The sequence below is a fragment of the Empidonax traillii genome, unplaced genomic scaffold (assembly GCF_003031625.1).
Source record: "Empidonax traillii isolate 1590-97213 ecotype Southwest subspecies unplaced genomic scaffold, ASM303162v1 scaffold405:size801240, whole genome shotgun sequence".
NCBI lineage: Eukaryota > Metazoa > Chordata > Aves > Passeriformes > Tyrannidae > Empidonax > Empidonax traillii.
In genome coordinates, this window is record NW_020955598.1 from 168,021 (window position 1) to 191,505 (window position 23,485).

Genomic DNA, 23,485 nt, shown 5'->3' on the forward strand with positions numbered 1-23,485 from the left:
ATTTCCTAATTAAGCCCAACACACTGCTGCTGAGATGCTGCAAAATGTTAGAGGAGCTACTGGAAAATGATCTCTCATAATTACTGGACAATACCAAGGAAGAAGAGTCCTTGAAGGGACATGCAAGCACAAACATGGCAGGCTGGAGAAGAGAGGAATGAATCCCTCAAGGCTACTTAGACTCCAGCCAGCCCTGCCTAGCACAGAAGCCTCCCTCTTCACTGAAACAATCCCCCCATACAAGTTCACACAGAGCAAGAGGACATAAATTACATCTCAGCCCCCAAACTCTCTAGTCAGCTGCAATCAGAGGCATTTGGCTTCTTTAGATAAATACAGAATTCCTGCACAGAATTCCATAGAAACACCAAATGCAGCATATTTTATTTACCATGCTGTGTTCATTTCTTCTTATAACCCCCTAAATTGTTCCTTCCCCCACAGTACCATTTTTGTACCTTGATACTAAGAAACGAGCCTTAGATTAATACCTTTTTTAACATCTTTATATGTCCTGCAAACACCTGCCACACTCTGTAGTCTCAGATAATACACTGTGGATAATCTTCCTATCTCTCTTCACACTCCTGTAATTCCACTGACTTTGAACAGCTCTGCTCCTGTTTCACACAGGTAGAGAGAGAGGTGAAGGAAGCCCAGTGGAATAGGGCCAGTCGAGAGTGTGTCATTTACTGAAGGATAGGCCAATGAATCCTCAGTATTATCTGTTACAGCAGCTCATTACTATTCCCAAACAGAGAAGCAGCATTCAATCCAAACACTCTAGGAGAACTAGAAGTAGGAATAAAGAGAATTTATGTGAAGGGGACATAAATGAATGCAGAAGAGCCTCCAAACCTGTGCTTTGCAAACCTGCATCCTTCACAATCCTCCTAAAAGCTGCTGTTTTTCTACCTCTCCACTACGGTCTAATGGCAGAGCAATATTGGAAGATCTCTCTGCCAGGATTCATTATTTAAACCACATGCTAAAGTCCATTTCCTAACGCATTATAAAGCCACTATATAAACAATGAAAGGCCAACTATTATTAATCAAATTGGCTTTAAAATCCAGTCCTTTTCATCGTCCTGTGAACAGGGAGGGTGGATGGAGATGAGGCAGGGTCAGCAGCCTGGTATTTAAAGGCCTTGAGTTCAATCTCCCTCTTCAGCCACAGATTTTTCTGGGCAAATCACTTCACCCCCCCCACTCCAACCTTTACTTCCTCAGCTGTAAAATGCTGCAAGACAACTAAGTGAGATCCTTAGACACCAAGGCAATTGTCGAAGCAGACACAGGACTATTTATGTTTTGAAATCCTACATTTAGTCTTAAAATTTTCATCTCCTTTTTGCAGTATTTTCTTTGCTGCCTAACTCAGCAAATGACTGTGACTCAGAATCAGGGTGCTCAGGTATCTCTGTGTGTCACTATGGTTTTTGGCTGTACCAAACAGCTATGGAATTGATATAAAACACAATTACCACATGTAAGTATTAAAAAGGCAGTGCTTTAACACATGATAATGAGGACATTCTGCCCTGTAGAGGTTTGCTGCTCTCTGCTTCCTGGGATGACCAAAGACACAACAGCCTGGATGGGCATAAGACAGTGAAGGGCTGGGGTCAGATTTAACATTAAACTGCACTTACAAGTTTTTATGACTCTATTTACTATAAATGAGAACACATAAAGACTCTTGCTTTGTTAGCACAGAAGTCACCTAAGAACTGAGGCACCTCTCATCCCAAATGGCAAATCAGGATAATTCCACCAGTGTCAGTATTCTCTGTAATGGTCTGATGCCTTGAATAACAGAGGACAGGGGAGTGCAGGGACACATCCCTGTTCACAGCTGCTCATACACTCAGGGCTGTGCCTCAACAGCAGTCACACATCCCAAATGTCAGGTGTGCCACCAGGACACTGCCCTTGAGGTCAGCAGCTCACTGCACCGACAGCATGGCTGCAGCACCAAGGAAGGGCAACGCTTTTCTCTTACCTGACTTGAACTCAAAGCCACCACGTTTTCTGCTTCCGAGGTTCCAGTTCAGGAATGTCCTTTCTGTTTGGAAAGTCATCTGTGCTGCATAAGCATGTGCTCTTCTGGAGCCCTCAAGTAATGAAAGAGGGAGAGAGCACACTGGTTAAAAAATAAAAAAAAAAAGGAAATGTGCAAATGTAAGTACCAGGCTCAGCTTGTCCCCACCTTTTCACAGCTAGAGTCGAAAGTCAGTCTGTGGTTCAGCCTGGGGCTATTGCAGAGCTTTTGTTGTCTTCTCAAGGGGAAAGCAAACGGAAACAGAGCCTTTCCTGTACCTTCTGGCTCCCATCCTGCCAGATGCTGAGCACTCTCAACCCCTCCTGAAGCCAAGACAGCTCTCAGCTGGCTTTCAGTAATAGCTGAAAGTAAATGACCCTCCTCCAGAGCAACGAATTCCACCCTGAACTATACTCCTTTATCAGTGTGTTAAAACATACTCATGTAGTTGCACTCGATGCTAGGCTAAAATAAACTCAGTCATGCACAGTCCAGCCACGAGCAGTGGCAACACCAAACACAAGGCTGTACAATGTTAAGAGCAAGATGATTTATTATATAATGAAGAAGAAAAAAAGAATTCATTTTCATCAAGTATTCCCTCATAAGGGTCAGTACAATGTAAAGAAAATACGGAAAAATGTACAAAACAACAAAACAACCTGACAAGAAGGCTCTAGATGAAACATGTTCAAAGCACTTGCAAATGGTGTTGCTGTACAGATGGAGAAGGAAATTAAATCAATTAATTTTTCTCCTGAAAAACACAGACTGATTTTATTTTTAAAAATCCACAGTCCTGCCTTTACCTGCAGATATTTCAGGTAAAAAGACACAACTTTATTTGTGATACATTTTTAAAAGGAGAGATCCCAGAACTACTGTTTGATTACATTTATTTCAAAGTGGATTTTATTTTCCCTTCCAACTTTATGCAGGTGGCAAAGAAGCCAGCCCAGCTCAAGATAAGAGAAGCTTAGCCACTAACTTCAAAGAAACCAGGTCCATATTTCCCCATTTTCTGTTATCCTTTGGCAACTGTGGCATTTGTTTTTCCATAACCAGCAGCAGATGTCCATCTCATCCAGAGCATCCTTGTATACGTGGTTGTAAAAACTTTTTTAAAAAGCACGAAACAAAAAAACACATAAAAGAGAAAAGATCAGCAGTATGAAATTCCTGAAGGTTTTCAAGGCTTGCTCCCATTCAACTAAAGTCAACATACTTTGAAACTATTTTAGAGGGAGCAAGACCAGATCCTTAAAGAACCAGCTACTCGGTCCTCAAAAAGCAAAACCTTGAGAGTGCTGTAATCCAAACATAGGAGCAAAAGACAAATTTCAGCAATGTACCTTGCCTGGCCCTAGCCAACATAATATCTTTGGCTCAGGTATTTCATTTACTCCTGACCCGGGCAAGATTCCCAGTGGTTACAGTGAGAGCATCACTCAAGTAATGTAGCAAAAGGACATCATGCATTAATAAGCTAAAATATGAATCCATGCTTATGGCAATAGCTTTCCCTTCTAATGCCCTATAATGGGCATCCAGGAAAGGAAAAAAGACAAGCAGCTTTACAGAAAAAAATCTGCATTTTGTTACATTGATGACCATCCTAAGCAACTCCACAGAAGTTTTCATTGTTCCTTTCAATGTACATGAAGAGAGCAAAAGTCAAAAATAGACCAGTGTTAGGCAAGATTTTAACACATTTACTCATTAGTGCAGAATGCAAAACAACAGCTACTGCCTAATACAAACAAAACAGTATCACTTTCATACTCCTCACAAACTCATGGATTCCACATGGTTTACTCCCTTGCCTTTAAAAGAAATGCTTAAATGAAGCATGAACTTAATGTCTCTAAAAATATCATTCCAAGTTAGTAAAGGAACCATTGGAGGAAAAAGAAATTAGAAATGGACATTTAATAACAAGTTGCAAGGAAATCCCCATTTCGTTTAGCATAAAAAGAAACAGAGTTCCACTGGTTGGATTTGGTTTGGGATTTCTGGGGGGTTTGAGGTGGGTTTTCCTGGATGGTTTTGGTGGGTTTTTTTGCATCAAGGGAAAGAAAACAATACTTATGCGGGATAAAAACATTTTCACAAATATAATAAATAATTGTTCCGATCCTAAAGCAAAGTGCGATGTAGAATTTTCCTACCTAAACAAAAACAGCCTACCAGCATAATGCCTTAAATATTAACAAATCAATTAGTGGTCAGTACAGTAAAATAAATATGAACACATTGATTTACATTTTGTTTCTAGCAGCAAAGGTCACTAACCTACTGGCCAATGTGACAGCTTCACAGAAGTCCGGTTTCTTGGGTTTGGTACTTCGGTTTAACATGAGAAAAAGATTAACTGGGTCAGGACAATGGTACTTCAGTAGAGTTCTCCCCCCAGCCTATCTATGTCAAAGAGGCTTTGCCCAGGACATGTTTTCAATCTGTGTTTTGAACACTGATTTGGAGAACACCTTTCACAAAAAGAAACAAAATCAGGATCCTCTCAGTTTCTCCCGGCTGACAAGTCTGGATTGTCCTGAACCCTAATGACAATAGTGAGGTGGGGTGTATTCTCTTTGCAGTCAACAACTTCCTATGCTGAAGGGAGAGGGGGAAGATCACAAGCTGTTTAGCAATGCTGAAGAGGGAGAGGAAAGCCTCAGTCACTTGCAGGAAGAACCACAACAGAGCACTGGGGCAAACTGCACCCCAGCTGCCTCTCCCAGCAAGACATCTTTCCTCCTACATAGCAAATCTGTCACTTGAGTCCCACTGTCTGCCTTATACCTGCTATGCAACCCACCACTTTGAAATTCCCAGGATGAGCACATTGTTGTGATCCCTTTAACAAAACAAAGCAGCCTGAGGCCTCTCCTTTCAGGGCAGACTGAAGCCATACCTCAAAACCAGGCTAAGCCCCACGCAGAGAGGAGCCTGCAAGAACAGCCCCTGGCACCTCCCTCATACACCCTTCCAAAAGCACCAGCACACACTGATGTGCTGTGACACCTTTCCACCAGCTGGAGCAAACCAAGTTCTGACACCTCCAGTCGTCATTGGAAATGCCAAACGAGGAGCAGATGGCTGGGCTGGAAGCAGGAGCAGCAACCAGAGCTAAGTGGTGAACAGCTGACTTTCGGGACACATGAAAGCAAGTGAAAATGTCTCCTTGTCCAGAGCAATAAGCCACACAGCACCGGTGCCTCCAGCTCCTATTTCACAGAATGGTGCTTTTCTGCTGCTAACTGCAGCCTGTGGAAAATGCCACGCTTTAATTTACAGCCAGAGGGACGTTTAACCATAATGCAGGGATCACTCTGCTGGAGCACATTGTGGTAAGGCTCATCCAACTGCCTCTATCCCAGTGGTGTCACACTGGCAAACCAAGGGACAGAACACAAAGACAAAACCAGAGCCCTTTTGTGACTGCAAACGAGGAGGGGGGAAAGGCTGGTGAGAGATTTTGGCAAGAGGAATGTTCTTCAAGGCTACACAGAGGGTGAGGCAGGGGAAGGAAAGCACAGAAGAAACAGACTTACAGGCTGTCAAAACTGCTCACGAATGCTCTACAACCTGGGCACCTGTCCTCCTAACGTGCTCCAGTGCACAAACCCCATTTAACTGAGCTTTGCACAAAGGAGGGGAGGGAATCCCACTCATGAGGACATCCATTGCTCTGCCTGGATCTGCAGAGCAAGGACTGGCATGGAATGATCTAGGGGGTTGGTTTTGGCTACTGTGCAAGAGCTCACCTTGCCTGGGTTTAGGAAGGATGCATTAAGGTTATATGGCTGCCTGATGCTCAGGCAGCTAAAGAAAACAGTACTCAACTTCTGAGTAGCCGCCAAGTGCAACAAACCATTTGGAGGTGAACTAGAAAGGTGAATGTGGATTTTTTTGTTAGTTTACTCATTTCTCATTTTTTAAGGCAAGCAGAAAGTCCTTCTGGAATGCAGGGGGCAGGATCAGAATGGCAAAAAAAAAGAAAAAGAAAAAAGAAAAAAAGGGAGGTGGGAGACTCACTTTAAACATTATGCATAAGGTACAATTTATCCCTGGTAAAATGCCACTGAAACCAGTGGAGCTTGCATCTGATTCGGTGCACTGCCTGAAGAGGGGTGAGACACAAGCCATGATGCTTGCTGGACCCTCCCTCTGCACCTGCCACTGAAGTCAGTGCAGCTGCACCAGGGCACAGCTGCAGCAGCACAGTGGGGAATCAGGTCCAGCAAAGGCCACCTACACACTGCCCTTGCCACTGGGGCCAACGTTTTTAAAAAATGAACTGGATTCTATTCACAGCTCCTCACATCTATCTAAACAAGCAGAAGAATAAATGTCAGCCCTACTTCTGCTCTTTATCCCTTTTCTACTTTTGCTAAGGAATATCAAAACAAACACCCACCCTTTGAGTTTGCCTACACTTAAAAAGTTGCTTAACAAGTTCCATAAATACTTCTGTGTGACCAAAAAGCTGTTACTCAAACAGTCATCACCCCTGACATCTAAATCCTACCTAACTTTGGATTTTTGATGGTCCCTAAAACAGTCAAGGTCACATCAAGGAATGGAATTAAAACCCATCCTGAGATGGAAAAAGAAAGAGGGGAAAAAAAATTGTCCAATATTGGTAGCTCTAGTTCAAATGAGCATTTGAGCTTTGCTCTATAACACCCATTGGGCTTTATCCAGGGAATGGCATGGAAGGGGGACACACCAGTATCTGCTACCCATGGTCCAGACAGCCCTGCTCTCCCAGAGCAAGAGCTGCAGGCCAGAAACTAACACTTGCTCTCTTCTACATCACTATGCAAAGAAATTACAGCTGACAGTTCCTTCCAATCTATTCTCAACCCTACCCAGCCTAAGGCAGAATCAGAGCAAAGCACATCTCACCTGAGCAGGTTTGCTTTCCAATTCACTTCATTAGCCACCGAGATCCCCTGAGACTCTCTTCAGGGAGATGAGCTACACCCATGGTGCATTTAGGTGTCCAGGCAACAACACTGAGAATCTTTTTTTCACTGTTAACTGGTAGAAGAGAGTATTTCTGAATAGAGCTAATCAGCTGAAATCAATGTCAGATGTTCAGAATGAAATCTGCATTGCAGAGGAAGCGGTAAGAGGCAAGTCCCTCCAAGGGGGAGAGGTACGCACAGCCTTTCTACAAGGATGTGGAAAGAACCTACTCTGGGCTGTAATGGGGGCCAGAAGCAGCAATGTGCGGACAAGTACACCACCTAATTCACACATTCACAGGCCCTACTCCTGCCCCTCTTTGACAAGCTGCCCAGAGATTCATTCTGCTGTAGGGAGGCATCCTGGAGCACTGCTCTGCAGTGTGCAAAGAGGGGAGCGGGCTTTGCACATGGCCCACCCGTGTGGTTGAACCACAGAAGTTCCCAGCACTTCTTGGGCTTTGCATATTCATGCAGAAGGCTGGGGAGGAGACCAAGCCCTCCCCGCCACTCAACACAACGAAGAGCCTTTAGGCAATTTAGCAAACAAACATCAAAAAACACTTCATGTCCTGCGCGGCGTCATCCTGCCAGCTATGACAGAAAAAAAATCTAACCATACCATTGAGTTTGCAGGTGTTATACATGTATAGCTCGAGAGCATACTCCTATCAAATGGAGCACAAAGCAGGGCATGTGGCAAACAGCAGGCAAAGAGACAAGCTGCTCTAGTTGCGAACTACGACCGAGGGTGGCGCGTCATTGTACATAGCCCAGGTTCTCCATCTCGTTCCTGTACCGCTGCTCGGACACCTTGCTCTTATGCTGTTTGCTCTCCAAGTGCTGCCTGAACTCCATCTCCTCGCTGGCGCCGGCGTTGCACATGGAGCAGTAGAACTGGCCGCTGGGCGTGACGCACATGGCCAGGTCCCGAGGGATCCTCTGGCGCGAGCGGGGGTTGAAGTAGGGACCTGAGGAGTCAAGAGGAAAGCCTCTTTTATCTGTTGGAAATAATGGCTTGAGGCAGTTCAGCGCAAATTTCTAAGCCCAATGAATGATTAAGAAGCAGACAAAGATTTGCTTCTCTAACTAAGCAGAGTCTGAACCTTATTTTCCCACAACTTCTCTGCTGATATCTAGATTTACTGGGGTGCAGCACACAGGGCAGCAGCACTTGATGGAATTTTGTAAAGTAGTAGAGTGGGCTTAGTGTCCCAATCTTACTGGAAATCAACAGAGCTTTGAAAATTAGGAGTCTAATGATTTAAGTAATGAATCAGTTCTTCTTATTTCCTTAACCATCCAATTCCAGAATTAGAACAGTGTTTTGATTAGAATAAGCTGCCTCAGTTTAAAAGTCACAAAATGATATCGAGTAGAACTCTAAAAGTTTTATCTTTTCCACATGACACTGGTTAGAATGACATGATTAAACCAAGCTTCACTGGGAATAAGGGTTTCAGTTAATGTGTGCACATAAAACTACTTAAAACAAAAAAGAGAAATAGATGCTGTGCTGGAGACTATAAGACACTCTTTAAATCATAGTAAAGAGGCAAAGTTAGTGTCTAACACCTGAGGAAGGACTCTATGCTAGAACAGATGGTCTTAGAGGGGAGGCTAACATGCTCTCTCATTCTGGTCATGGGAGTGCAAGTACAGGTTGAAGTGCCACAGTAGGAGTCAAAGCACCTGGCCACCTGCCAAGAAAATAAAGCAGGAAAATTGTCACCACTTAGAGCAGCCTTAGAGACAGGCAGATGGTAAATTAAGTTACAAACTGAGAAACAGAACTAACAAGCAGGCTGACAAAACAAAGCAACTTTAGCAGCTGGGAAAAAAAAAAAACATGCATTCACGAAGGATCAGCAGAGCTTGGACCAGCTCCTTTCACAACCTGTCTCCGCTAAAACAGACCTCAGAAACAGAAGACAAACAAGTCTGTTTATTATTTGTTACTATTCCAACTATACAACAGATGCAAGCTCCAAGTTACCTGTGTTGTTCTGCACTGTGTACATGTTTCTTCTGTTCTGCATCATCTTATATTCATTCCCTTCTTTCCTTGCCCTCCGCTTGCCCAGCTCTGACGCATCCCTGAAGATTAAACAAATATGAGCAGCTGCAATTCAGAGCTTTCTGAGTGCCAGAGACACTGCTACATGCTTTCAGCCTGAGCACGAAGTTGAACAATACCTACGAGAACGAGTTATTCTGTGCTTCTGCAAGGCGCAGCCTTTTGGCGTGATTTTTCCCCTGGTAGTGAGCCTGTGCCACGGCCGGAGAGCTAAACGAGGCGTCACAGAGCTTGCAGTAATCATTCTCTGTAGCCAAGATCACTCGGCCACCTGGCTTACTGGATCCCATCTAGCAGCAAAGGGAGAGACAGCACGTGAAACACAGGAAGGTTAAACTGCTGGAATATTTCAAGCACAGGGAGTGAGACCGGTATCGACAGCAAGAGAGTTAAAGGAATTAAAGGATGTGGATTAGGACACTCTCAGGTTCTCTCTAAAGTGTTCTTACGAGAACTTCATTTTTCCTGTCTCAGCCTCCAGGACAATCCGCCAGTTCCTATAGATCTGGGCAAATCCTCAGCCTCAGATGGAGAGGAAAGCAATCTGATCAAACACCCTGTACCTCTGCAGTAGCCATAGAAACTTGTTTACATCACAGCAGTGATTTAACTCCTGTACTCCTCACTGCTGGGAGCTGATGAATTGTGACTTTCACACTGGGGGAGACCCAGTGAAAGGTAAAAGTGCTCTCTATTTACACTGGGCCTAATCTCTCCACAGTACCCTGTCTTTACACAGCTCCCTGACCACAGCAAGAGGACAAAAAAAACAATAGCAAAGCTGCCAAACCTCTGATCCTTACCCTTCAAGTAGGAGGACACCTGGATCCAGACTTCAAAGGATAGACCCAGCCTCACATGTGAGTAGCTCCTGCCATATGAAGGACACCTTGCCTGTCGAGTCAGACCAACACACTGATTGGGGCAGCAACCTCGTCTCCTCAGCAAGTAACATCCAGGGGAGAGTGTTTTGTAAACAGTGCAGCAGCAGTGATTCATGCAGCCATGTCACTGCGGCACTTGCCAAGTCGACTTTCCTTCTCATCTCCTTTGATGCTGCTCAAGCTTATAGACACACACTGTCTATTTTGACTTCTGCCTTACAACATGAATCCTCACATGGCCAGAGAGTGGTATTTTTATTGCCATGAACCATCTTCACCATCAGATACCCCGGGAGGTACAGCAGCCATGTCCCAGTACCCCAGACTGGACCCCACTGATCCCAGTGCAGATCTGTGAGCTGCAAAGCCAATTTTCACGGGGCCGAGTCTCCCTCTGGCGGCTCCGGCAGTGTCTGGAACAATCTGCCACTTTGTAAATGCTCTTTGCTTCCCTACAGACAGAGGTTTATGCTTTGAGAAGTGACAGGCTCAGCTACAAACCCCGCGGCCCAGCTGTGCAAAAGCCAGGTTAGCTGCCACATCCCATGACAATCCCGAGCGATGAATTCTAGAAGAAAGCAAAAAATCATCTCTTTTGCCTCTAATGTGCCCAAAACAGAATTAATCTGGATCACTGAGGGAACAATCCATTCACTCTACACATAGGAATGAGCACTTCAAAAGGAACAACAAAAGAGGAATTAGCTAACAGCCCTGGGCAATGGGTGTAGGAGCACCAAAGCACTTTTTTCCATGTAGGCTTCCCCCACACAACAGAGGGATGACTGCGCAGAGCGGATGCCACACCCTCACATCCAAATCCAGTTCCAACAATGCTGTTTTATACCTGCCTTTAAACAACCATAATCAGCAGCACATCAGACTTACCTAGGAATCCAAGTATTTGCCAGGCAGAAATAGAACATTTGAAGTCCAATATTGTGCTGCAAGAGCAGATCGATATCTGCATCTTCAAAGGAAAGCAAACAGCTCACAACAGGCCATTTCCACCATCCTGTGCCATCACAGGGAAAATTCCCTCCCAGCTCCTGCAGTAATCCTCAAAGTCTGAGAGCTAGTTATCCTTACTGGGGGTTAGGTGACAAGAGAGCAGCATGATCTCAGTCCCCTTCCCATGCCTTACCTGGGTGGGAAGGGAGACAACCTGAGGCGGGGCAGGCTCAACCGCATTACTCATCCTGGCAGGTGCCGGGCAGCTGTTGGCAGCATAGTAATTTCGGAGTTTCTTACTGTGGTTTTTACCCTGGAAAGAGAACCCAGATTAACCATTGTCCTAACAATAGCATCTCACACTGAATAAAAAATGATACAGAAACCAAAATGAGAAAGTGGTCGTGAAGAGGGCAGCTCAGGTCACTCAGAAATTAACAGCTCTGAACTCGAGAGATGCTGGCATCCCTCCCTTTCTCCAAAGTGCTCATCACCTAGCACTGGGCCTCATCCTCAACTGATTTTCTCAGTAAGATTACAGTTACTTTCTCAGTCTGTTTCCATTTCACTTAAAACCACTATTCTGTATTTTAAACATGAAACATTAACTGCTTTACAAGTTTTTGGATAAGCCTGAACACACACACACACACACACACACACACAAAATTCTTGACCAGATTGCAAACGTGAGTTAAAACAAGAGATTGAATGTAAAAAAAAAAAAAAAAAAAACACCTGTTTAATATTTTATTTTCTCTTGGAAAACATGTATTATAGTTATTTTGGTGTTATGGAAACCTGATACAGTTATATGAGAGTATGTATATGCACTGTGGATGCACAGTAAGGTATAAATGTGAATTTGTAGGACAAATGCACATCTGTACCCTCATGGCAGAAATACAACAGAAATTAGACATTAAGAGTGTAACACTAATTCAACCTACCACCACACTAGTAGGATACCGATTTTTCAGGGCCAACTGCAAATCTGAGATCTGTGTGTGGTGTCCTGAGGATATGGAGAACCACCCTTTTGATTCACTGGTGGATAAGTCACCATTTCCACACCTCACACAAATACAGCACTAGGCAGAGGGGGTGCTAATAAAATAGGGTACTGCAAGACTGACATATTTGACCTCTCAGCAAGAAACATGTGCAGAGTCCCTACCCTATTTCAAGCAAGTCAACCAGATCAGCTCAAATAAAATTAATTTGGTCTGAGCTGACCCAGCTGATGAGAGCATTTGATAAGAATGATGATGAGAACACCAGATCAGTGGTGTTTGTAGCCTCAGAAAGGAGGCAGTGGTAAACACATGGCAGCAGCCCTTTTCCTAATGACACACCTGAATCCAGCAGGAAAAAACATCTCTCCAGGCCTCACAAAATCATGTCTTGAATCAAGTTCAGTGTTACTGAACTGATGTAGAGGGTGAAATATAGGTCTCATAAAACAAAGGAAAATTCATAAGTGTCTGGTTTTTCACCAAAGCCATCTTGGTACCACTTCTCTGTCCCTGAGGGCAAAGTTATTGCAAAAAAGCTCCAGTGATGACACCTTAAATGAATGCACTGCAGCATGTCTGGACAATCAGCAAATCCAAGCAGGGTGAGGATACGTCTATTGAGCAGTTTCAGTCCATTAGATGATGCAGGGGTAGCTCCAGATAAGCCAACTCAAATGTTGCTGCTGGTGTGCAGCCACCCCAACGCAGAACTCGAAACCCCCTCGAGAAGCCGAGTTAGTCCTTGTGCATTAGCCCACACTTCCCTCTGTGCTGCCACAGCAACGCTGCTGGCAGTGCTCACACTGGCACAGGATTGTCTACACAGGCTGCAGATGCAGCAGAGCCCCAAAATCTGTGCCTCCTGCTGCTCTCCTTACCTGGTAATGAGCCTGGGCTTGCTGGGCCGAATTCAGGGTGACATTGCACAGCTTACAGCACAGGGGCTTACATAGTTCCTCCAGCATAGGGTCCTGCTCCACCACCTTTGCAAGTTCTTCTTCTTGTGTGTGATGGAAGGAAGGCCCCAGTCCGAGAGACTTTGGTGGGGACAGTGGTGAGCTGGCTCTTGGCCTTGTAGCCACTGACATAGGAAGAGATGAAGGCTTCTCAGGATGAGAAAGAAGTGCTGATTGCTGTAGAAGAATCATTGGCCAGGAAGACTGTGGGCATACTACTTCTGAAGGAGGAGGAGGGAGTTGTCTTCAGACCTAGACCAGAGACACAAATGCTGAAACAAGCAGCGCTAACAGGAACACTGACAATCCAAGGGTAATTTCTGTAACTCCACTTGCCTCTACCTTAAGCCTTTTCACAATGCCAAGCAGGATAAGGCCATTTTATAACACTTTAACCCACAGGAAGAGCAGCATCCCAGACAACCGGGGACGGACCAAAAGATATTGTGTAAGAAGTGGATCCCATGGCACCCTCCTGGACAGGTGGAGATTCCTGGCCACCCACTGTAGCTGACCGACAGCACACACACCCTCTGCTCCATGACCACAAGAAGTGGTGACATACAACATGCACGGCACACAGAGCTGTGCTAATGGCAGGGATACCACCACTAGACACATCCTCTTTTGGGAGCCTAACGACAAACTCACACTACAAGACCTAAACAAACATCACAGTGTATTACTGCAATGATGACTTACAAAGAATCAAAACAGTTTGAGGCAGGTTTATTGTATATAGGTAGATACAAAATAAATAAACACATCTTTCCCTCAAATACTCACAAAGACCTTCCGGAGGAGAGATAATCTACATCTAACTTTTCTGCAGTAACAAAAGAGCAGGAATTACCTGGAGTACATCTTGTACACAGTCAGCTCCCAAGGCCTCTCTTGAATGACCCTCAGCTATTTCTCATGTTTCCTTCACTAACTACAACCAGTACAGCGTTTAAAGCTAAATCTTCTGCTACAAAATGGAGAACTTATATTAGCCTTTATTCAATTATTTCTCAGTTAATTCAAGTTATTAGAACTAGCCCTACATTTCCAACAAGAGGTTCTAAGAGATTTATTTAATTAATGTTTATAATTAAATAAAGCCCAGATGAACATCCCTATAATAATGCAGAACAGTCACATTATGAATCAAGGCACAGTTACTTTTGTTAATGTCTTATTAGCTTCTTATCATAACAAATCCTGTTCACTGCCACACTGGGATCAAGAGCAGCATTATCTTGGCCTTTGCAGATCACTTCCAGCTAGGGCTGCATTGGCAGCAACCATGTTTATCCTATGGGCTTTGTTCACTTGTTTAAGCAAATAATGAGACTCATCTGCATTTTATACCAACACTTCTGGAAAATTAGTCACTTTTGAAAACAGAGTTAGAAATCAAAGGCCTTTAGGAACCTGGAGAAGCAAATAGCGTTTATCTGGGGTAACTTCCGGGATTTTCAATCTGCTAAAATTAGCTGGACACAAATACCATCTACACTAAAGCTACAAAAAATCCCAGGTGATACCTGCAATTTTAGGTACTGTATTATCTTTGGAAGTCTTCCCAGAGAGACCTATGTTCTATTCGGAAAAATAAAAGATTGTCATAAAAAAAGATCAGTGGGACTAATGCACTCAAGTGACAAAAACATCTCTGAAACGTTTACCTCAAACCCACACTTACACTGACACAAGACAAGGGGCAGTTCAGTTATTATTAGTAACTACAGGTAAGGAAAAAATTAAAAATAAAAAATAAATAATTTAAAGAAAAGAGCTGCATGCACTGCCTTGGGGACAAGGTTGTAAGACAGTAATAGAACCAGCAGGAGTTTTCATGTTTAGAATAGTCCTCTACCACCAAGGCTCTGTGAGATTCCAGGTTAACTATAACTATCACATGATGTGACCATTAAAAAAAAAATCAAAACTGGTATCATGAAAAATAGCTGGAATCCACCACGAAGAAGGAAGAAGACACACAGGAATTGCGTGCTGCAAATAATCCATCAGCAGTGTAAATTCTGGAGTGTTACCTAACTTCTCTCCCACTTTCAGCATATATGTTCCTGGTTAAACAGAACAGAAGAAACTTTTTCATCTTTAGTTCCCTCAACTAGTACTCTGTAGACGGTCTCATTAATTTCAGTGGGACTACAGATGGACCAAGCTCATATTCATGATGATGGTTAAATATATCATAATACAGGCCTATCAAGGCAGATTAGATCCACTATGCAAGCAGGTAAGCCTGCCAGCTAATTTCAGAGTTTTATTACACCAGTGTAATGGGCCTCTTACCTTAAAATGGGAGTAAAGTATTGCTAAACACTTCACAGAGCAACATAAAGAGATGTACAGTAAATGGCAATCGAGATTCATCTGCTTAATTTTGCATGAGCGTTTGTTGCATCGTGCCTTCTTGCAACTGTCACAAATGGGATTTGTCATATACAAGACAGGACTCAGTGCTTACAGGATCTGTACCCGCAGGGGAAAGGATACAATATTCTTAGAAAATCTTTAAGGTCATTTACTGTTCCTTAAAGTAAAGAGTAGTCTGAAGATAAAGCTGCATCGACAATTTCAATATTAGAACTTCTTGACTTGGCATATGCAACTATCTTCTGACAGTGCTCTTTCATTGCTGAAATTGCTCAAATTATGTTGATTTCTTTCTTACTGATATTTAATAAAAAAAAATCACTCAAATTCAACTCATTTACATGTCCCTTTAATCCTCCCTCCACTGCTGATTGTTACAGATAACTTGTCCAGGAGAAGGTAAAAGGACATTTTTAACACCTTCTTTCCCTTCACATAAGAAGCTGCAAAACCTTTTCACTAGGACACAGCAAAGGGATGAGGAATGTCCATCACCAAGGTCTCCTAACAGCACAGCCTGAGGCAGGGTAAGGACCTGCAGTTTCCCAGGGTGAGCTGAGGAGACATTCTGCCTCAAGACAGCACTCTCAGAGCTCAGGCTTGCCTCCTCCAACACACTCTGTGGGCTGGGATTGGCTTCCATTCCATGCCAGTTGTCCTTGGGTGGAGGAAGGGCACACAGCCTATCTCCCTCCTGTCAGGTTGGGGCATCCCAAGGGCAGCACTGAAGGAGGAGACCCAGACTTCAAACCCCAAGTACAGCAGCCTGGTAGTGTCCAGGCACTGCTGGCGGGACAGAAATGGGGAGCAACCTCTGATAACAGCATAGTACTGGGAAACAAGCTGGTCTGGCCTTATATCTGAGCACCACTTGATGGGGGAAACACAATGTCACCTTCTTTGGCCACAGGTGTAAACCACAGAGAGAAATCTGTGGTCCCACCAGAATTAGTTTCTAAATGCAGTTGAGCCAACAACAGTGATGAAATCTACAGAAAGGATGAACATGCTGTGAGTTTCACTGTTTTATTTTTCAAGACAAGGAAGTGTTTCTTCTCAAAGAAAACAAAACATGGACATTGCTTCACACGTAATTGTGCCAGAAAGTTTCCTCTGGCCACGGACGGGGCCTCCAGACCATCACCCTGAAAGGCAGGTTGTTTTATAATGCTGCAGGGATTGAAGACAGCACCAAACAAACACGCACCATGCACAGCTCTGCCTTAAGGTACATTGATGCGTGCCCTCATCTACTGATCTGCTGATGAGGGCACACGTTCAGTAACCCAGAACCATCTCTTACGTCAATGGGGTATCAGAAACCACGGTGTAAATCCCGAGTCCCAGCAGACATCCCTGCCAAGCCGCTTGCCTTGCAGTCTGGGGGTGGGGGGGGGGGAGATGGAGAACACGGAAAAAACAAGCCCTGGCATCGACCGCCTGGGAACACCCGCAAGCCGAGCGGGAGCTCACGGCACCACCGCGCCGCTGTGGAAGCGCAGAGCCCAGACTGGCACCCGCATCCCCGGGGGGCTCCGGCACCGCGGGCACCGCGGGCACGGCGGCACCACCGCGACCACCCCCTCCTCCCTCCCTCCCTCCCTCCCCCGGAGCAGCGAACCCACCGCACGGGCGGCCGCGGCCTCGGCCCCCGCAGAACCCGCGCCCCCCGAACCTACCGCGGGCCGGGCCCCCGCGCTGCCCTCGGTGCGGCTGCCCCCGGAGCAGGGCCGGGGCCGGCGAGCTCCGAGCCGGCAGCTGCGGGAAGTGACGGCGGCCAGAGGGGCGGGACGGGGCGGGACGGGGCCGGCCGAGCTCGGAACGGCCTCCCAGGAACACACGCTCAGCGGCGTTGCGGGCTGCAGCGCCGTCGGAAAGTTGCTCCGAGTAATCTGCGGTGCTCGGTTGCGGTACTGCACGGGGTCGTTTTATTTGCTTGCTTATTCATTTATTTATTTATTCATTTCGGAGCCTGGTTTTCGCGGCAGGAATTACAATTAGCCTGATTTGCATATATAAACATCTTCAGCCTATTCACGCCGCTCGCAGCCGAAGTGAGTAATAATTTCCCCTCGAGCCACCCAAAGGCCTCACCCGTACAGCCGGGCCACCCTGTTTCAAAAGCATGTGGAGTTTATGTTGGTTTTTTTCCCTTTTTTGTTGGAACAGGAAAGTGCTGAGAAGTCACTACAAGCTGAAACCATCGCCCAGACTTTACAGCAGCCATCAGCCAACGCATACGGGAATCCATCAGTGAAATGCATTCATTGTCGCTAATTTTTGTTAGATCTTAAAGCATACCATTTATCAGATTCATAAAACCATAGGATCACAGAAGATTTGGGTTGGACTTCCACTAGACCAGGTCACTCCAAGCCCCATCCAGCCTGGCCTTGAACACTTCCAGGGATGGGGCATCCACAGCTTCTCTGGGCAACCTGTGCCACTGTCTCACCACTCTCAGTAAAGAATTTTTTTTTTCTAATATCTAATCTAAACATCCCTTCTCTCCGTTTTAAGCCTGTACCGCTTGTCCTACCACTCCAAGCCCTGGTAAAATGTCCCTCTCCAGATCTCTTGTAGCCTCCCTTTAGAACATCACTACAGGAAGAGAATTCACTCTCACCGTAATCACACCTGGCTCCAGAACTTGCTTATGCCATCTCTCTTGATGAAAGGATAAATATCCCTTGAAAACAGAGCGATTAACCAAGATGCCTTGATGATTAATCACTCAGGTTATCCCTCTCCCTCCTTCCTGTCACCACCTCAATACCATCCTCACTTGTTGCGTCTTGTTGCCTCTCACCAAGGTGCCCCAGCCCCGAAAACCCAAACCAGCTGGGAAGTTGTGTAGATGTTACAGATTTCTCTTCCATTTCCAATTTTGAGGGCCATCCACTTGGCACATCCACTCTTAACACCACCAGACTCACGTACAGCGACTCGATCCCAGTGGCAGCTCAGACTGTACAGAAAACTGGCGATCCAACTGGGAGAAGGGTCAGGGCTGGGTCAGACCCGCTCTGATGTGCGCGGTGTGACCGCGGGCACGGGGGGTGTTTATGACTTTATGGCAATAAACGGGGGCAGCGCGGGGCAGGATGATCCCGCGGGTCCCCTCGGTCCCCTCCGCACCCACCGCCGAGACCGCCCGGGGCCAGCGGCACCTCCGGCCCCGCGGGCTCCGCGCCCGCCTCCCCCCGCCGCGGTTCCCGTTCCGGCGGGCGGTGCCTTCCCCATCCGGGGTCAGCCCCGCTCCCTTCCTGTTATTCCCGTGCGGGAGGAGGCGGCTCTTGGGGAGCGGCTGCCGGCGCCGCTGCCTCCCGCGCCCGGGGCACAGGCACGGCCCGAGGGGAGCGGGGCGGCCGGAGCGGCGGCGAGCGCTGCGGGCGCTGCCCGGCGGGGCAGCGGCGCCGGGTCGGGGCGGCGAGGCCGCGGCTGTGAGGTGAGCGAGTGAGCGATGGAGTGAGTGTGTGAGTGAGTGAGTGAGGCGGGGTCGGTGCGGGGCCGAGGGGCTCCGGCAGCCGCGGGGGCATCGCGACCCGCGGGGCCCGGGGCGCGGCGCTCAGCCCGGAGAGCTCCTCCGGCACATCCCGGGCTCCGGGTGCTCCCAGGGACGCGACCTGGGAGAGGAGGCATAGCGGGTTGTTGTTGTCGTTTTTCCAGTGTGGGTCCCTCCACCCTTGAAACGGAGCTGTTTTCTGTCCGTGTGTTCCGGCATCTCTTGCGATGGGCGCTGTGTGGGCTCACGGTGGATAATGGGAGCAGAGCCTCTCCCGATGGGTGTGTGTGTGGAATTCTGGCGTACAGCGTCCTGCTCCCAGATGCACTGGGCTGACAGAGCCAGTGTCTCATCTGTGCTGCCTGTAAAACCTTATTTCGTGCACTCCCGAAATCTGCTTTTGCTGATGTTATGTATAAAACTGCTGCTTCTTACCAGTACTTGTGTGTTTTCTAGAACCGAGTATTAGCAAAACTTTGGCCAGACTAGTGCAAACTGCCTGGTTGTTTTTCTTTTCTTCTTTCTTGGCTGTTTTCAGTATTCCTGAAGTTATTAAGGAATCAGGCCAATTACTTCTGTTGCTGTTATGGGTATGTCTCTGATTTTTTTTTTTTTTGGTCTCTAATTCTTTTGATTGAACAGAGGTTACTTTGTAAACACTGCCCATGCAGAATAAGCAGGAGGAAAGTATATGTTTAAAAGTAAATAGAAGGGACTGTGGAGCTTTTCTTGATTTAATTCTGCAGCAAACTTGTAAATAAGTGCTAAACTGGATTCTGAATCTGGATTTTGTAGAACTTAATAGATGGAAGCTATTCTGTTCTACTAGTTATTTGTGCCCTCACATCCCTGCTTTGAGCTATAGCAGGCATTCAAATTTATGACACTGGATAAAGTTAGGATCTTTCCCATCATGATCTGAATCATTCATTAGCCTCTCCCACCTCACAGTTAATTTATAGAGATGTTCTCATACTTGTTGCTTCTATGCTGTATTTCTGTGATGCAATGTAATAATCAAAGTCCAGTTCTTCAGTGTAAACTGGCTTTTTTACTTCCTAGTAATATTCCAGCACTCAGGGTGATGGGATTTAATGGTTTGTCTGCTATGAGGAACTGACTGGATAAGCTGTTCTAAAATAAAGCCCCATGTGAACCTAAAGCTTCCCAGTAAATAGCTTTATTCTCAAACAATAGCATTGGCAAACTTTTTCAGATTGATATTTGGAAGCATACTTTAGCCAGTGTAGACAAACCACACATCAGCCAAGCTCATAGTGTTCACAGAGGAATTTATGAAACCACACAATTCCTTATGGGTTCCATGAAATATTTGGCTTTTTCATTAAGGCAATAAATGTGGCAGCTTCAGAGCTGCAGTTGTAACTTGACTGTTGCAGATGCCCTGCACTTCCTTAGGTGTTAACTTGGTGGCATTCTTAGCAACCTGGAGACAGTTTCGTGTTTTTCCAGAGCAGGCAAACAAATCAGCCTACAAATCCATGCCAAAGTGTTTTAATTTTTTGGCTGCTTCAAACTCTCATTCTGAGTTAATGGCAAGTTTGTTCTATATTTGTTGTAGTTTACTGCACGAGCGATGGCACTGAGATGGGTTTTTTGGGTTTTGTTTCCTTTTTTTTGTGTGTGTGTGTGGTTTTTCTGGAGTATTCTTTGGGAAAGGTGGTGTAGCTGAGCTGTTTACAAAGCAATTGTGCTTTATTGGAAGTCATAAAGTAGCTCAATACTTAGTTAACTGTTTCTCTGATAATCAGGCCATTCCTGCTTTCTGGGGGCAAACGGGGGATAGTTTTTCCTGGATAACTCACTTTTTAAAAGTTGCCGAAAGCTTTACAATATGAATTTTTGCAACCAGCAAGGCTTTAATGCTGTACCATCACAAGACAAAATATATCACAAGAGGTTTCCAGTTACTGGAAGAAAATAACACCTTTAAAAGGTGTTATCACATAAGGAATGGACTTCCTGATCACAGTTGTTCCCTGGATTGTAGTGTGGGGTGTGTTTTTTAATGCCTTGCTCACGTGTAACTCAGATTTGAACAGCCTTGATGATCATCGTAGTTTCAACTCAGAAAGAAATTAAAGTTACCTATAGATTACCAGACAACAAGCCTAAGGCTGACATTCAGCCTGCAAAAAACTGCTTTTGCACATAAAAAGTCAACTCATTATGTAGTTTTTGAGACTTCTGGTGCAGATTCTCTGGGTACCAGGAATACTCTGAACATCCTGCAAATATCAGTCACTTCCAGATAGAAAACTGTTCACATTGCTTTTCTCTGCCTGTTCTAGGAGAAAGGAAATTGGGATGATGATACATTAATTCCAAATCATGCAAGAAATACTAGCATCTCTAGACTGGTATCATGTAGGTTTGCTTTGCCTAGTTAAGTACATTAATAAAGGTTAACAAATGTTATAGTTAATAGGACATTTGAGGAATGCTGTATTAAAGTCAGAGGACATTAAGTTTTGGGGTTTTTTTACTTTTATACTCATGCAGAAACTGATTTTTTTATATTTATAACTGGACAAGATTAGTACTGCAAAACTAGTCTTTCCAGTTTAGTCTTAAAATGCCTTTATAAAACTAAGTCTTGTCTTATTACTTACTGGTTTGTAATTACTAAAAAATGTGTGAGATCTAGTAAATCCTGCCTGTTGAGGAAAATTGGGCTATATGTGCATTTTTTGTGTGTGTGTGATGGAATTGGAGGGGGAGCAGGAGGGAAAGAATAAGAGTTTGTACTTTGGCCAACTGAAGAACAGACTGGCTTCTAGTGTTAGCTAAGGTTTGGGGCTTTTGCAGCTTTTTATGCATTACATTCCATGCTTGTGGGAGTTTTGGATCATCCTTTTAAAAAGGCAGACATCCAGCTGCTCCAAGTGGATGATGCCTGTCTGAAATTGTAACTATGACTGGAAGAGGCCACAAAAATATTTATGCTAAAACTAGATGGGAATTTTCTTTTTCTCTTTTAAGTTAAATGTGTCATAGCAAAGAATTCTGTTACAAATGTATCTTTGTAGTATCCTAATCCAAATGGGAGAGAGAAAATAGATTTGTTTCTCTCTGTATTTAATTGGACAGCAAATGTATGTGAATTGTTTTGAGTGCACGGTTGGTCATGATAACCTCCAGAGGTTCCTCCCAACTGAATTTGTTCTACAGATCTATTTCTGAATGGTTAATGAAGTGTTAAATGAACCAGAAATAATACTCTGTGTATTAACTGGTGGGGTTTTTTGTCTCCTTGCAGTACTGGTATAGTATTAACTTTAACAAAACCAAAACAAACAAAAAACCCAACACAAACCCAAGCCCAGCGGGGAGGGGAGGAGTAGAGGTAATTAAACTGTTTTAAAAAAAGGAAAATAAGGCATTTTTATAAACCCTGCATGTTAACTCGTAGTCAAATGGAAATGCAACAGGCTGAGTACACTTTATGTAATTCTGGATCTGACTTCTCTGTCTAAGCAATACTTAATGGTTTTGCAGCACATGCATTCTTTTATATAGCATGTATTTACACTTGAATTCTAGAAAAGTATTTTCCTAGTTAATTCTGGCCACAGATTTTGTGAAAGGCAGTCTTAAGAAGCCCATGTGTTTCAAACAGGAAATGTGAGTAGACATCATCACTTGTTCTCTATTAAGAGTGTTCTTACAGCCACCAAAGCAGGGAATAAAAGCACTTGGTCAATTATGCCTGCTGAGGAAACTCCCTGGGAATGTTTATAGTCTGTCTTTGAAAAACTATCTGAGCTCCAGAAACGTAAAAATTAAATTGTAAGGGTCCAGCCTACCTTTGTGACATTGAAGGGGAGAAGCGATGGAGCACTGGTGAAGCTCTTGTCCCTCTGGGATGTTGCTGACTTGCAGCAGCAGAAGTGACTTCTTCAGTCTAGTTTAAGTACAAACAGTTGGGTCAAACATAGAACTTAAGGTTCTGGTTTCATGCCCCGTTGCATTTTACTAGTAGAGGGTTAGATAAACCTCAGACTGGTTCTTTTTTGTTGTTTGGGTTTTTGGTTTACCTGTTAACACATTTCCTTAAATTATCTTACCTTCATGGATTTTTATGTAGAAAAACTTTGGCACTTTTGCCTGCAGCTTCTGATTAGGGAAACACTTGCAAATGTAGTTTTTGAGGGTTGTGAACCACAGAGCATATTTGTCAAACACAGGAGACTTACTGAATTGACTAAGACTGACTATGAATTCCCTGAAATTTCGAGACAGCTGAGTCATATTATTGACTGTATATTATGACCCTCTTCTAAGGCAAAGAAATGTAGAGATACATCCCTTGGGTTATTTTCTCTCAAATGGAAAAGAAAGAAAACTGGAAGATTGTCTCCTAGATTATACAACATGTCAAAAAACTTATCTGTCATTAAGACTTAACTGGATTTGTTTTTTTCCATACTCGTTAGTCAGTCTTCTGCCAATACTTAAGTAGCAGCTAATGGTGATGAATGACTCTTGCCTAATATGTACCAAGACTGTTCCTGATTTTTAACTCTTGCTCATAACTTGTGTCATGCTCCTTCCAGAAACATGGATTTTCTGTTGAGATTACATTTGTTGTCCTAGAAAAGTGCAGAGGACACTAAGTTGAGGAATTAAAAAAACACTCCTTTTTGCAACCTTATTCCTTCTTTTAGCTAT

The 23,485-nt window shown here is 44.6% G+C and overlaps 2 protein-coding genes across 7 annotated transcripts in view; one reads left to right on the forward strand and one right to left on the reverse strand.

The window, feature by feature from the left end:
• Nucleotides 1–2,571: 2,571 nt before the first annotated feature.
• On the reverse strand, nucleotides 2,572–22,716 carry ZMAT3 (zinc finger matrin-type 3). 5 transcript variants are annotated; one of them, XR_003572370.1, is made up of 7 exons: nucleotides 16,968–17,030; nucleotides 12,823–13,152; nucleotides 11,122–11,241; nucleotides 9,217–9,383; nucleotides 9,013–9,113; nucleotides 8,592–8,716; nucleotides 7,896–7,987 (listed from the first exon to the last, which is right to left on the reverse strand). XR_003572370.1 is itself a non-coding variant. In XM_027893751.1 (6 exons), exons 2-6 carry the CDS (start codon nucleotides 13,090–13,092, stop codon nucleotides 7,776–7,778), a joined length of 870 nt encoding a protein of 289 aa, XP_027749552.1. In that variant the 5' UTR covers nucleotides 13,093–13,152; nucleotides 22,621–22,716; the 3' UTR covers nucleotides 2,572–7,775. The 5 variants fall into 5 exon arrangements, 4 of the variants coding, with proteins under 4 accessions (XP_027749552.1, XP_027749554.1, XP_027749551.1 ...); XM_027893751.1 differs by lacking the exons at nucleotides 8,592–8,716; nucleotides 16,968–17,030 and adding an exon at nucleotides 22,621–22,716 and having other exon boundaries at nucleotides 2,572–7,987; XM_027893753.1 differs by lacking the exons at nucleotides 8,592–8,716; nucleotides 16,968–17,030 and adding an exon at nucleotides 18,229–18,436 and having other exon boundaries at nucleotides 2,572–7,987.
• The window catches only part of PIK3CA (phosphatidylinositol-4,5-bisphosphate 3-kinase catalytic subunit alpha), a 33,557-nt gene continuing 28,777 nt past the window's right edge, over nucleotides 18,706–23,485 (forward strand). The window contains exon 1 of one of the 2 annotated variants that reach the window (XM_027893746.1): nucleotides 18,706–18,736. The gene's annotated coding sequence lies outside the window, so the exon portion shown is untranslated. Of the gene's footprint in view, nucleotides 18,737–19,361; nucleotides 19,384–23,485 lie in introns of those variants that run through there. The other variant, XM_027893749.1, reaches the window with a different exon arrangement.